Here is a 14,596-nt window from a genome sequence, read left to right on the forward strand (position 1 = left end):
CTGGTACAGAGAAATACATCCAGGCAAAACACATATGCATAAAATTAACAAATAAAGCAAAAACTCTAAAAAATAATTTAAAGAATTATTTGAGCAAAGAATCAAACCAAGGAACTAGATAGAATTAAAATACATTTATATTCTTGGAGTATTTTATAAAGTGCCTCTAACAGCCCTACTCTTTCTACATTAAACATTCCCATGCTCATTCTGCTTTTTCCTTGGGCTAGTTAGAGCCCAAAGGGGATAACTGTTTCAAATAACCACAAATCTTTATTATATCTCAGCTTGAAAACTTTGTGCTCTTCGCTGGAAAGCATTCCTAATGGCTCTGTAATCTCATGTCTGTAAATTTTACACACAGAGAGTTAGGCTTTGCAGATGGAATTACAGTATTACACATATACCAGGGGCCCCTTTGTAAAGGTTTCAGAGCATTCTTTCTATAACAGTTTTTCTTCTGCACTCTGTGCATACTTGCTTCCTACACACACACACACACACACACACACACACACACACACACACAGAGTTGTATTATTTTATGTGTATAGATATTTTATCTGAATGTGTGTCTGTGCACCACATATGTGCCTGGTGCCAATGGGGGCCAGAGAGTATCAGATTCCCTAGGACTGGAGTTACATATAGCTGTGGGCCACCGTGTGGGTGTTGGAAATCAAACCCAGATCCTCTGGAAGAGCAGCCAGTGCTCTTAACTCTGCACCATGTCTCCAGCCCCTTTCTACCCATATTTGATGCATACTCTAGATAAAGATCTTGACACTGCCTGACTCTCTAGAGGCTAAAAATTACACTGATATGGGAAAAACTGGAGTACATGGGAAACCAGACCAGCATACGATTTTCTCTAAGGCCCTAATGAAAGGACAAAGGGAACTTTAGATCTGTGTCCTTGTGCAGGAGTTGACTTGGCAAGGACCATCTAGGATCTAGGGCCAGTGCCTCAAAGGAGTCAAGGTGGCAGTTTCTGAGGACCTGAATCTTCCCCCAGGCAATGGTTATCAGCCCTTAGGCAGCTGTGTTTGAAGTACCCTGTGATCTCTTTGCCAACATTATCTGATGTCGCTCTCTGCTAATGTTGGCCATTTCCCTTGCCTTGCAAATACGATATAAGATGCTGTATTTCTTAGTAAACTTGCTTGGCATAAGTCATCAGCTTATGCAAGACCTACAAATCCAAAACAGCAGGATCTCCATGACACAGGACAACAACAGGACATCCAAGAGGAGCCCCAGTGAGGGACCACTACTGGTGGTACAGCAGAAACCAGAAGCCTCGAGCCAGACCAATGAGTCAAGGCACTGAAAACTTGCAAGTAAAGATGAAAGGACTCCATGGCCCACATTACAACCTCCACGACCAGATTCTTCTTTTTTAAATTTTATTTTTGTTTTTGTTTGGTTTGGTTTTGGCTTTTCTCTTAAATTTGATTTTGATTTGGGCAGGGGGAGGTTGCAAGGGCAGAGGGCAAATGTAAGGAGACGGAAAGATAAATGGGATCAGAATGCATGATGAGAAATCTACAAAGAATCAATAAAAGTAAGCAAGAAAAAGAAAATTGGTAAGCTATGCCCTGTAGCTAGAGTTTTCTCTTCAGGTTCTGCCAAGCCCCTGCAGTCCCTTAGCCCACTTATAAAATAAACATACAGACACTTATATTATTTAAACTGCTTGGCCATTAGCTCAGGCCTATCATTGTCTAGCTCTTACTCTTATATCAGTCCATTTCTATTAATCTATACTTTGCCACGTGGCTAGTGGCTTAATGGTATCTTATATCTTCCTTGTCTTGGCGGTGTCCCATAACAATGCCCAGTTTAAAACAACAAAGCAAATGAACAAACAAAACACAACATCCCAAACTGCTCTTGTGGCTCATTGGAAGGATGTGGGGCGTTTACCCACCACCCCCACAGTTCCCCAGAGTTTTCTTGAGTGCGATCAGCAGGAAATATTAGATAGAAGGATTTATAGCGGAGAATCTTGCGGAGATAAACAGATAGAAAATAAAGGATAGCCTCGAGAGGGCCTGGAACCTATTCCAACGGGCCCCGACTGTCTCTGGCCCAGGGTTTTTATAGAGACGCCAAGGGGGTGGAGCAAAAGACCTCCTCCCCCAGCACAGCCAAGTGCAGGCCATCTCAGACACCTGCACTCAGGCCCGTGGTCCTGATCATCCTCTATTCGGACCTGCTGGGTAAAGCCACGAGGAACCCCAGAACGGGCTCCCACAGAAGGACTCTTACTAGGTACAATCATCAAGAAATGTAGCAGTGAAACTCCAGAAAGCCATCGTTCACTTTATGTTTCACAACTGCAATTAGCTTTTTCTTTAATGAAATACCTGTGGTAACATACACATATTGGTTTTTGCTCATGGTTTTAGAGGCTCCAGTTCAAGATCTGGCAGATTCATTGTTTTGGGAATTTGGTGGCCATAGTGGATGGTTATACCTGCAGCAAAGAGAACAGCATACCTTGTGACCAGGAAGAAAAAAAGATGTTAAACATCACAATACCCTCAAGGGTATGTTCTTAGTGACCCTAGAACTTCTTTTTTGTTCTTTTTTTGAGAGAGGGTCTCACTTTGTAGCTCTAGCTGTCCACAAACTCACTATGTAGACCAGGTTGGCCTTGAACTCACAGAGATCTGCTCTGTCTCCCAAGTGCTGGGGTTAAAATTGTGCACAAGCATGCCCAACTACTAAAGGTTCTACCACCCTGAAGATCAATCAACTGTTAAACACTAGACGTTTGGGTGACACTCAGATTTAGCCTACATAACCACTAAAGGAAAGAAATCTGAAATTCCACACTACTGGAGAGTTGCTTCAAGAGAAGACTTCACCATGAAAATTCTCTCAAGTAGCAGCCTATTGTTGAAAATAGGCTAAAATCCTTCAAACAAGCAGCTATCTTGATGGACAGTTTCTAGTCAAGATGGTGGACAAAGACAGGGTCTACTACCTGCTTTGTTTGTAGCCAGCTCAGTGAGGTCCATTCTTATCACTTATTGCAAGCCATTGGTTATTGTAATTGGCACTCTACTTTCACCTACTATAACCGGTTATTACTATAACTGTCAAACTAAAATGTACTGTTCTATCTCGGTTATCAATATTATCCCAAGCAGGAAGGTCACTACCATCAATCTTACTATCTGTAGGCTATGTAATCTGTTCCTGGACCCCCAGGAAAAAAGCCAGTAGATTATTCCAGTTCTATTAATGAGATGATAGGGACTTACAGACACGGTCATTTGCCATCTGCAGAAGAAGACTAATAGGGATCTTCTTTTTTCAGACTGTTTGTTGCTGTGATATACCTGAGAGAAACAGTTAAAATGAAGAAAAGATTTACTTGGCTCACTTTTAAGAGGTTGCAGTCCAAACCAGGTCTTTCCATATTTTCATAAGAATTTCATAATCAGTTTTTTATTTTTCTAAAGAAGATGTATTTTTCTTTAATATGTATAAAATACATAAACAAAGACTATATATATATGTATATATATATATATTAAAACTAAGGCAGAAATAAATGGAACAACATATATGTTATTGTCCTGTCTAGTTTTGTTTCTAAAAAGAAATTGTTATTATTTTAACTTTTGTTCTTGTACACGTCTAATTTCTAGATTTTTTTCTGTATCACCACTTTTGATCAATTTGATTATTATGAACTCTGTAGTTTTCGTGTGTGCGCGCGCGCTTATGTTTCACTGAGCTTCCGAAGCTGAAGGAAAAGACATCTGTAGGTAAATATGTCGATCAGAGGACTGAAGCCGTGATGGAAGCTGATAGAGGTTTTCTTAAAATGAGTTCAGTGTTATCAATGAAATAACAAGTAAGGCAATAGTCTGGCATGAAGTTAGAGAAGGAGCTAAATAAGAAATTATACCACTGTCACCTAGGGGATTGAGAGAATCAATGGAGCAGGGACCAGTAACAAAACGTCCAATCACCTGTAGGGGCCTACCTAAGATTATTGGGCACGAATTTAAAGTCAGCATGGGCGTTTGTCTTACATGTGCAGCTGCAACACTTAGGAAAGTGGGTGCTGGAAACTTGCCAGATGACTTAACACATCCGCATCAAATCAGTGGAGACTCCCAGAAGGCAGTTCCTTGCACCTAGATGACTCTGAATATATATCTGTTGATCCATGTGTAGCTCTTTCTTTACAATAGAAGGCCAGGGGCTACAAAGGAAGTTATCAAGAATAAGAAGTTCACTGTAATGTCCTTAACATGATCAGCGAAGTTATGCACACCTTGGCTCCAATCCAAGCACAACCACCAAATTTCTCTCAACTTCTACTCATCCGCTGCCATTTGACATACATCCTTGCGCAGGCAATTCCCTCTGTAGAAATGCTTTTGATGGTCTGCCCCTCCTTGAATTTCAGCTTTCCCGAGAAATCAAAACATTCCTGTAACGGCACTCTCAAGCTTGTACGATTCTTTCTAAGATCTGCCACTATTTTCACCGTGCCCGTTTCTGTCACCAATAGCTTTCTGCTAGGGTGCTGTAAACTTCTTGAGGGCAGGGTCTGTTTTTAGTTCCTAGTGAACCTAGCGTGTTTGACACACAGGTAGGTGGTAAGAAATATTTTTAAGCAAGTGAACAAAAGTGAAGGCAAATAAGTGCGATATGCGGAGCCTGGCGTGCAGAGAAAAGTTTCTTTTGGAGACTTCTCGAGGCTTATGACGAGCGCGCCCTTCAGCCCTCTGCAGTGCGCTCTCTGGATGGAAACAGAACCAGAGAAAACACGGCCCCAGCCATCCACCGGGCGCGGGTTCTGGGACGCGTCCGAGGGGCTCGCCGGATGTACGCAAAGGCGTGGGGGCGGGGCTCTGGTAACCCTGGCAACATCCCGGAAGCCACTTTCCGCGTTCCCCGGTGGCGGGCTCTGCGGTTCTGGAGGCTGAAGTTTTAGCCGGGGTGGAGGCGGCAGTCGGCCAGCGGCAAGGCAGGTTGGGTGTAGCGGGGGCGGCAGGCCTGACGCCCGCGCATTAGGCGGGGAGATGCGGCCGGCGCCCGGGCGGGCGACCCCTCCGCTCGGGGCCGCACAGCTGCTCTCCTCGCTGAGCCCGGAGTGCGTTTCCGGGTAGTGCCTGCGGCTCCCTCTGCGGGACGCCCGACCGTGCGCATGCGCCACTCGTCCAGGCGCCCGGCTGGCGGTAGAAACCCCTCGGCTGCCCCGGTGTTCCGGGTGTTTATTGTCCAGCAAAGGCGTGGCAAAGTACTCGGGGTGTGGGGACAGGGCGTGTCCTTGAAGTTGAGCGCGGTTAGGGCCGCTTGAGAGTTTCGGGCAGGCTTGGGATCGGGAGTCAAAAGTATGAAGTTGTTCCAAACGGTGCTTGGGCATTGCATGAGAAAGGTCGGGAGGGAAAACTGGAAAGAAAAGTCAGTCGGGCCACACGAATGCAGGCCTTAAGGTTGAATTCTTCTCCATTAAAATCTTAGGAGGAAGGAAAATGAGATCTGGATCCCTGTAGCTGGGTAAGATTGATGGCAGGACAGGGTTCTTGTAGCCCTTCAGTTTGTGTTCATACTAGTTAAAGTAAATCTGGTAGAATTCCCCCCTTAAAAGCCTGCAAGGGCTTCTTGTGGTCTTGTATAGCGCTCACATTGCTGTGGCCCTCAGCTTTCTTCCTCGACTCTTTCAAGTCGTTGCTATTCAGACTGAACACAAGTTCTGCAAATGCGCTCTCTCCCTTGCACAGAGCATTTTCTTTGCACTCCTCTTTTATTCATGCTTAATCTTCAGCCCCAACTTTGCGGAGTGAATTGAGGAGAGGAGGTAGCTTTCCTTCATGTGTATTGTAGGTTAGTTACTTCCTTGACATAAAGAATCGACTTTCCGGGCCTGCCTCTTCGATTTTTAAACGGTCCTTTGAGAAACCCACCTCTATGAGGGTATAGGCTGTTTTTCTCTTTTGTTTTATTTGGTGCCTGGCTCTTAGCAGGCACTTTCAGAGTTATTCGATGAGTTGAGTGGATGGATGAGTGAAGAAGAAACCTTGCAGGAAGATTAATAACAAAATCGTTCTTAGTAGAGATGGAGGAAGAGTAGACAGTTTGAGCTTAGGAATAAATGTATATTTTAAATATAATTTGAAATAAAAGTTCCCTCCCTTTTAGACAGTCGCATGTTCTGAACCAAGCAGAGTTAATCTATTTTTAGTGGTTTCCCAGCTCTCTTCTCTGCTCTCTTCATTATTATTTTCGTTACTTTAAGCAATGTGATTACATTCTCTAAGCCTTAGTTAGCTCATTTGAGAAAATTAATAATTGTCACTGATGTCATCAACAGTTCGATGAGACTTAGTATGTGTCAGGCAGGGGGTTCCAAGCAGCTTACAGTTCATTTTAGAGTCAGTGGTAAGGCTGAAGGGTGAATCCATACAGTCTGATTCCAGGCTGTACTCTCAGCCACTGTACCGTGTTGTCTTTCAAGATAATGTTATGTCTCATGGAGTTGTGGGATTAGTGGTGGAGGCTCTTCATTAATGGTGCATGTGGATTAACATCAGTGAGGCCATGCATGCAGTATATCACCTTTTCACCTGTATATCACCTTTTCACAGTGAACTTTTATGGCAAATGTGTATGCTATATATGGAAGTGTATATATGTGTATGGAGGTCAGAGGTTGATATCGGTTGATGTCTTTGTCCATTTTTCTTTGCCTTATATAATGAAGTAGGTTCTTTTGCTTGAATCTAGGATTTGCTGATTTGGTAATGTAGCTAGCCAGTTTGGGGATTGCCTATGTCTTCCTCCTGTGCCCTAAGACAGGCGGCCATGCCTTCCTGGTGTTTATTTGGGTACCGAGGGTTTGAACTCAGGATCTGTGCTTTTAAGGCAAGAACTTCACCTACTGACCCATCTTCTCAGCCCTACATTTAACTTTTTTTCCCCCGTTATGGAATTTTCTTAAAATAATTTTTAGGGATGTATAATTTGTCCACAGATTTCCTCCACTTTGTGTTTCTGCATAGTATATGGAAGATCTGTGAGTGGTTAAAATATACCAGACTTCCTTCCTTTGAACAGTATTGTATTTTCTATATTTTAAAATACAACGGCTTTGAGATATAATTCATGTGCCATAAAATCCATCCTTTAGATAAGCTCATTCACAGTTGTAGAGCCATCATCTGCTAATTCCAGAACATTTTCATTCCCCCTCCCCCACCAGCCCAGAAGAGAAACAAACTATACTTCCTCTCTTCTCCCAGGAACACTAGCATACATATTTCTGTGTATATGTCTATTGTGGACGTAGATGAAATGGTATCATGTGATACGTGGCTTCTGTGCTTATTTTTCTCATAGTTAATATACTTAAACTTTACCCACACTGTAGCATATATCAGTACTTCATTCCTTATTGCCAAATATTATCCCATTGTATAGCTACATCACATATATTTATACACTCATCAGTTAGTGGGCATTTTGAGATGTTTCCACTTCTTTCTACTAAATATAATGTTGTTATGGACATTCACTTACAAAGTTTTTCTGTAGACTAATGTTCTTAATCTCTTGAGTGTTTATGTAGGAGAATTGCTAGGTCATGTGGTAATGGTGTTTTTTTGAGTAACTTCTCACTGGTTTTCCAGAGTGTTTATATAAATTACATTCTGATCAACAAGTACATGAAGATTCCAGTTTCTCCATAGTTTTGTCAATACTGGTCTGTTCCTTTTTTATTTTTATTTTTTTTAAATCACCCTAGAGTGATTTTTGGGTCGTATTTCATTATATTGATCTTTTTTCCTTTTAAAGGTCTCTCGTATTTTATGTGTGAATGTCTTGCCTGCATGTCTGTATGTGCACCACATGCTGCCTAGTGCCTTTGGAGGTTAGGAGATGGAGTTAGATGCCCTGGAACTGGAATTACAGGTGGTTGTGAGCTGTCATGTAGGTGGTGGGAATTGAACTACTATTCTCTGGAAGAGCAACAAGGATTCTTAACCACTGAGCCATCTGGATGAACTTCCCTATCTGGATGAACTTCCTATGTGCTTATTGACCACCTGCAATATCTTACAGATGTCTACTCAAGACTGTGCTCATTTTTAAACTGGATTGTTTGAATAGTCCAGTTTTGAAGTTTCTTTATATAGTCTAGATACAATTTGCAAGTACCTTTTGCCACTGCATTAGTTATCTTCTCATTTTATTGATTGTGCCTTTGAGTACAGTGTTTAAAACTTTTGACGAGCCACACCATCCTCCCCACATCTTGGTTTCTTGTGCTTTTGGCTTTATATGCCAGCAACTGTTGCTTGATCTGAGGTTCACAGTATTTATACTCATGTTTTCTTCTAAGAGGTCTATAATGTTAGCTCTAACATTTTAATATGTGACTAATTTTAAGCTAATTTTTATACCCTGCATGATGTAGGAGCCTGACTTTTTCATAGGAGTATTGAAAATGATAATCTTTGAATTGAATTGTTTGACTCCCTGTTGGAAAATAACTGTCTGTAATTGCAGTGGTTCATTTAGACTTTTGCCTGTTCCATGTCGGGTTAAATGCTGGTTATGTCTACTACAATGAATGTCACAGTTGGTTAACTCTTTGCCCCTTAGTTTTCTCATCTATAAAATGAGTCAAAGAATTAATCACTTTCTGGAATTCTTGGGGTTTTTGTTTTGTTTTGTTTCTTTGTTGTTGTTTTGAGACAGGCTATCCTGGAACTAGTTCTGTAGACCAGACTGGCTTCGAACTCACAGAAAGCTACCTGCCTCTGCCTCTTGAGTGTTGGGATTAAAGGTGTGCACCACCACTGTCTGGCTGAGCCTCTTGTATTAAAGAAACTAAGACCTACAAAAAGAGCTTAGAGCAGTTGCTAGCATATAGCAAGTGGCTGTCTTAACTGATGATCTCATTACCTCCTCTACAGTTGTTATTGCCATCACCATCATAAAACTTAATTGTTGGTGACAGATGGTGCTGAGAAGATTGTGTTCACAAGTAGAAGACTGAAACCATATCCCTTTTTTCGTTTTGTAAAACTTCAATTCAAAATTGATCAGAGACCTTAATGAAAGGCATGAACCTCCTAGAGGAAACCAGGGAAACACAAGATACAGGCACAGGCAGACTTTCTGTATAAGACTGTTGATAAATGTGGGTTGATGACATGGCTCAGCTGGTTAGAGCCAGACTTAACACCTGAGTATCTCCGAGGCCCATATAATGGAAGGAGGAAGCCAACGCCTGCAAGTTGTTCTCTGGCCCTCATCCAGGTACTGGGGCATGTGCTCCTTCCTCTCCCCCAGGGATCAACAAATAAATGCAGTAAAAGAATTGACAAATGGTGTTATGCCCTACTAAAAAGTTGCATAGTTGGAACTGAGAGAGTGAAGAAACAGCCTACACTATGGGTAGAAGCCTGTTTCCCTAGTGTATTTCAGTTCTTTGACAGGGCATTTATATCCAGAACATAGAACTTTAAAAATCCAAACACCCAAAGAAGACATTGACTAACCCTTGGTCAAATGAACTGAACAGTTTTCAAAACAAGTACAAATGACCAATAAATACATGAGAAAAATGTCCAGGAGCTGGAGAGGTGGCTCAGTCATTGAGAGTATGTACTGTTCTTCTAGAGGACTGAGTTTGGGTCCCAGCACCATGTGGGGTGATTCATGATCACCCATAACTCCAGCTTTAGGGATTCTGACAGCCTCTTCCCACCTCTGTGGACCACACATATGTGGTGTACATACTTTTGGATGCGTGCGCGCGCGCGCGCGCGCACACACACACACACACACACACACACACACATACACACATACACACACATACACAGAACTCTTTAAAAAAAGGTTAAACATCTCCAGCCATCAGTGAAATGCAAATCAAAACAACCTTGAGATTCTATCTCACCAGAATGGCTATTGTTATCAAGAAAACAAGAACAAATAATAATGTGGATATTAGGAGCTGGAAAGGAGCTCATTTATGTTGTTGTTGGGAATGTAATTAGTATAGCCAGTGTGGAAATTCTTCAGAATTAAAAAACAAGGAAGAGCCACCTTGCGTTCCAGTTGTACCACTCCTGGGCATCCACCGAAGGGACCCACGGATACCACAGCATAGCTGTGCATCCATGTTCATTGTGCTACTCTTCTCAGTAGTCAAGTTATGGATCCAGCCTAGATGCCCATCAACAGATAACTGGATAAAGATATATGCAAGGGAGTATTATTCAGCCACAAAAAAGAATGGGATCAAATCATATGTGCAGGAAAATAGAACTAGAAATTATGTTAAGTGGAAATAAACCAGACCCAGAAAGGTAAACATTGCATGTTTTTCTCTGGATATAAAGAAAAAGATGTGAAAGTAGACGGGAGGTTGTTTATAAGAGGCCTGGGACCAGTTGGAGGGGGAGAAGAGAGCGCAGTTGGGAAGTGGGAGAATCAACTACATTGTGTACATGAATGAAACTGTTACAAAACTCTTGTTATAAATATATTTGTGTCAATAAGACTCGAAATAGAAATAGGTAAATAAAAAGGGCCTAGTCATGGGAAGACAAGTGCTAATTGTTGGATTGGGGATAGAGCTCAGTGTAAGGGAACTTGCCTGGCATATGGTGGCCTGGACATCCTTCTGAGCTCAGCACCACAGGAAAGGACAAAATAGCGCACTGTTTTCTAACGGTTTGTGAGTCACCTCCTTTGCTGGATTGTAAGCTCTGAAATTAGACAACGTGTTTACCGAGTAAACTGTAAGAAAGACAGACAATATAGAGAGCAAGGGAGATTGTTTTAGAGACACACTGGAGTTTAGCTGTCTTTATTACAGTAGATTGTGTTAGTAAAAGTACTTACTGAGAGGGGAAGTTGCGTAGCTTAAGGGTAGAACACCTACCTAGCATGTGCAAGGCCCTGTGGTTAATCTCCATTGTGGGGCGGGGCAGGGGGAGGATAAACACTGAAGGCTGCTTGGAAATACGAGGATCAGCCCCAAAGTTCTGTCATTATTTTGGTAGGTTGTGTGGATTACATGCATTTTTGATGGACTTCGAATCACCAATAATGAATGCATAATCATATTAGGGAAAGAAAGCATTTCCCCTTGGGATCATGTAACAAAGAGCAAGTCTAAATTTGAATTCTCTACTCATGCTCCCTAGGTCTTCTGTCCTCTGCTAGTTATATGAGTCTGAATTTGTGCCTGCTGAAGGCTGTCTTGTAAATCTGTCCCTGTGTTTGTGTGTGTGTCTTGTGTCCTTGCTTGTGTCTCTGTGTCTGTAACAAAAGGCATTTACTGAGCAGCACAGAAAACATCAAATGTGGCAAGAATAGGACACTTTCTAGAAATCTTTAACAGATTTTTACAAGGGATTATGTCACTGGCTCCAGATGATCTTAACTGACCTAGGTAACAAACCACTACAAACACTGTTGTTTATCAGCCAGTATCCCTAAGTAGATGCTCATTTTATTTATTTTATTTTATTTTATTTTATTTTATTTTTTAAAGATTTATTTATTTATTATATATACAGTGTTCTGCCTGCACATATCCCTGCAGGCAGAAGAGGGCACCAGATCTCATTACAGATGGTTGTGAGCCACCATGTGGTTGCTGGGAATTGAACTCAGGACCTTTGGAAGAACAAGCAGTGCTCTTAACCTCTGAGCCATCTCTCCAGCCCTAGATGCTCATTTTAGAAGGTTGCTTTCAACCTCTGATTTGTTGCTTTCAGCAAAGGGTACACATGCATTGTTCTGGATCAGGGGCATGGAAGAGTACATAGTTTAAGATCATAGCTATGCTATTAGCTTAGGTTGCAAAAGTTGATTACATGGGAAATCCCAGGCAAGTAAGGTTGATTGTTCCATTTTTCTCTTAAAGACAGTTTAAATAATCAGGGTAAGTACACCCTAAGATAGCAATCTTTTAAGTGACTTTCACTTTGACTGTGAGTGAAAGTTCCAGTCTCTTAGAATGTAAGAGATTTTCATAATGCATTGCCACGGTGGGTAAAGAGGCTGTGAAATAGAAGTCATGCATATTTTTGTTTTTTCAGTCATATGTATTGATTGTAAAAACCTTGGTTTTCAAGGACTGTGCACTGTGAGTTTTTCCCTAACTTTTCATAATGTTTAGTCCTACATGGTGATTTTGATTGCCAGGCTAGTGCTGGTAATTTACAAAATCGCCTCCATTCAGTGCTGTGTGAAGATTTGTTAGAGGTGGAATCAGACGTTCTCTAAAATCTATACCCCTCTGAGATGAACACATGTGTGCCTGGTAGGGATGAGTCTTAGCATGCTTAGAGCTGCGCTTTGCTTCCTCATGTTACTTAGGTATTGGCATTTTCTCTACTTATTGTGAATTTTATATCTGATGACAGATGTAACCATTGAAGTTTTCTATTTTAGGTCATAATTTTTATATTTCTAAAGTTCCTTATTAAGCAAAAAAAAGTTTTGTTATTTAAAACCTTTTCATTGTGGTTATTGGTTTCACTTTACTATTAATTGTGAAATGAGGAAACCAAGTATTTAGATAGCCTATTCCTTTAATCATGATTAACTTCCTCTGATATTTTGAGAGTGATTTTGTTTGTCCTACATGTCCCCTTCCCCATGATGCACAATTATTTCTTTGCCCGTATTTTAAAAAAATGTCATCATTCCTAGATGTCACTGATCAGAGTGAATCGCTTTGGTCCCCGGGGAGGTGGAAGAAAAACTCTGAAAGTAAAGAAGAAAGCCACAGTGAGGCAAGAATGGGATGTAAGTCTTGGGATAGTAAGTAACGGGTTCTGGGGAATGGACGTCCTGACTTTCGTCATGTGGTGTGATGGAGCTCAGCTGTAATAGGGTCGGGTGGGTTTTTAGGCATGATCTTAGTCTTGGAAGGGAGAGCAGGATATTTGTGTCCCTCCACATTAAGAGTACATGTATTAAGGGCAATAACTTCTAGTTCCTTCCAAGAATTAGAGTTTTAGTGAGATAGAAGCTATGTCCTCAAAAAAGGTTCCTTCTGCAGCTTGCTGTAGTCACCACACTTTCTTTGTTAAAAAACTTTACTTCAGTTAAGTTTACTTGTTTTGAATATATGCTACCCTGTTTTAAAATAGTAGAGTGCTTCATCTCCTGTATAACACTTCAAAATAGGCTATTTTCTAGAGAATATTTAAAAGTAATCTGTTTTAATGTTATATTGACAATATTGGTTCCTAAAAAAAGATTCATAGTCTTAGGACTTTGAATCAATTTTCAGCTAGTAAAACTCAGTAACTATTAATAATTTATAAGGAAACATCTTAAAAGCTTATTTTCTTTCTTCTTTCTTTCTCTCTCTCTCTCTCTCTCTCTCTCTCTCTCTCTCTCTCTCTCTTTCTTTCTTTCTTTCTTTCTTTTTTAAAGAATACTGTGAATGATCTAACAGTTCACCGGGCAACTCCTGAAGATCTGGTAAGTTTAACCCTGAAAGTTAAGTCCTGGACTCTATGTTTTAGTTGGTGTCTGGTTTCTAGCCTTCCAAACAGAGGCCACCATCCCTTATGGAAGTTGTCTAGCTTTACTTAGTCTGTTCACATCTGTGTAAAAACTAAAAGTGTATCTTAAGAAATTTCTGATTTTACTGAGGCTTATTAGTTACTGTTAGAATTTTACTAAACATTTTTGGTTTACAGTTTTATCACTTACCTAGAATTGACCTACAGATCTCTGGTTGTCTTTTCTGTCTAAAATTATCTTCAGCATTTTATTATTATTGTTGTTGCTATTTTCAAGGCAGGTGTGTGCTGTGTAGCTCTGGCTAGCCTGTCCATGGCAGTGACTAATCTACTTTCTGTCTCTCTGAATTTGCCTTGCCTTGACTTCTCTTACGTATGGGATGCAGTATGTGGTCTCTTATATGGAGCCTCTTTTTCTAGCATGTTTTAAAGATTCATCCATGTTATAGTATGTATCGCTACTTCTTTCCTTCCTTTTGTGAAATAATGTTCCTTTGAATGGAAATTTCAGATTTGATTTTTCTGTTAGTTGTACATCTGGTTTATGCTTCTTGTCTATTATGAGTAACACCATTGTGGACATTTATGTACAAGTCTCTGTGAACACATGCATATGTAGGCAGTTGTGTATATCTGGAACAGAATGGCTAGGTCTTGCATCTTCATACTGGACTTTATGAATACCTGTCAAACTGTTTTCCAAAGTGCTTACATGATTTAAATTCCACCAGAATGTGTGGAGCTTCTGGTTTTATACACACTATTATTGTCACCTTTAAAAATTTTAATTCTTCTGGTGAGTATAAAGTACTGTGTCATTGTGATTTCTGATTTGTATCTTCACAATTCTTGATTGCTAATCTTTTTGGTAGTTTGCATGATTAAAACTTCCTTAGATGACCCAAGTTTTGTTCATATTTGCAATTCTGAGCACTGGAGTACTTGTAAAGGCAAATGTCTACTTTTATTCCTCAGTCACCCCAGTGGACTCTTCCCTTCCAACCTTTTAGGAGCTCTGGCTCCTACCTCCTCTGCCTCAGGAACTCTCCTTCTCTGGATAT

At 40.8% G+C, this 14,596-nt stretch overlaps 1 protein-coding gene and 1 long non-coding RNA gene across 7 annotated transcripts in view; one reads left to right on the plus strand and one right to left on the minus strand.

Annotated features, from left to right (window-relative positions):
- Positions 1 to 2,325: 2,325 nt before the first annotated feature.
- On the minus strand, positions 2,326 to 5,254 carry LOC143268122 (uncharacterized). Its single transcript, XR_013043749.1, has 3 exons — positions 4,298 to 5,254; positions 3,273 to 3,350; positions 2,326 to 2,479 (listed from the first exon to the last, which is right to left on the minus strand). It is a non-coding gene; the product is annotated as an uncharacterized LOC143268122 (long non-coding RNA).
- Spice1 (spindle and centriole associated protein 1) overlaps positions 4,869 to 14,596 on the plus strand; it is a 47,878-nt gene continuing 38,150 nt past the window's right edge. Inside the window, exons 1-3 of one of the 6 annotated variants that reach the window (XM_006975771.4) lie at positions 4,869 to 4,996; positions 12,712 to 12,807; positions 13,444 to 13,491. In XM_006975771.4, coding sequence (XP_006975833.1) covers positions 12,712 to 12,807; positions 13,444 to 13,491 — 144 coding nt within the window. In that variant the 5' untranslated portion in view covers positions 4,869 to 4,996. The other 5 variants (XM_076548876.1, XM_076548877.1, XM_076548878.1 and 2 more) reach the window with 5 other exon arrangements.

Source organism: Peromyscus maniculatus, chromosome 12 (assembly GCF_049852395.1).
Source record: "Peromyscus maniculatus bairdii isolate BWxNUB_F1_BW_parent chromosome 12, HU_Pman_BW_mat_3.1, whole genome shotgun sequence".
NCBI classification, from domain to species: Eukaryota; Metazoa; Chordata; class Mammalia; order Rodentia; family Cricetidae; genus Peromyscus; species Peromyscus maniculatus.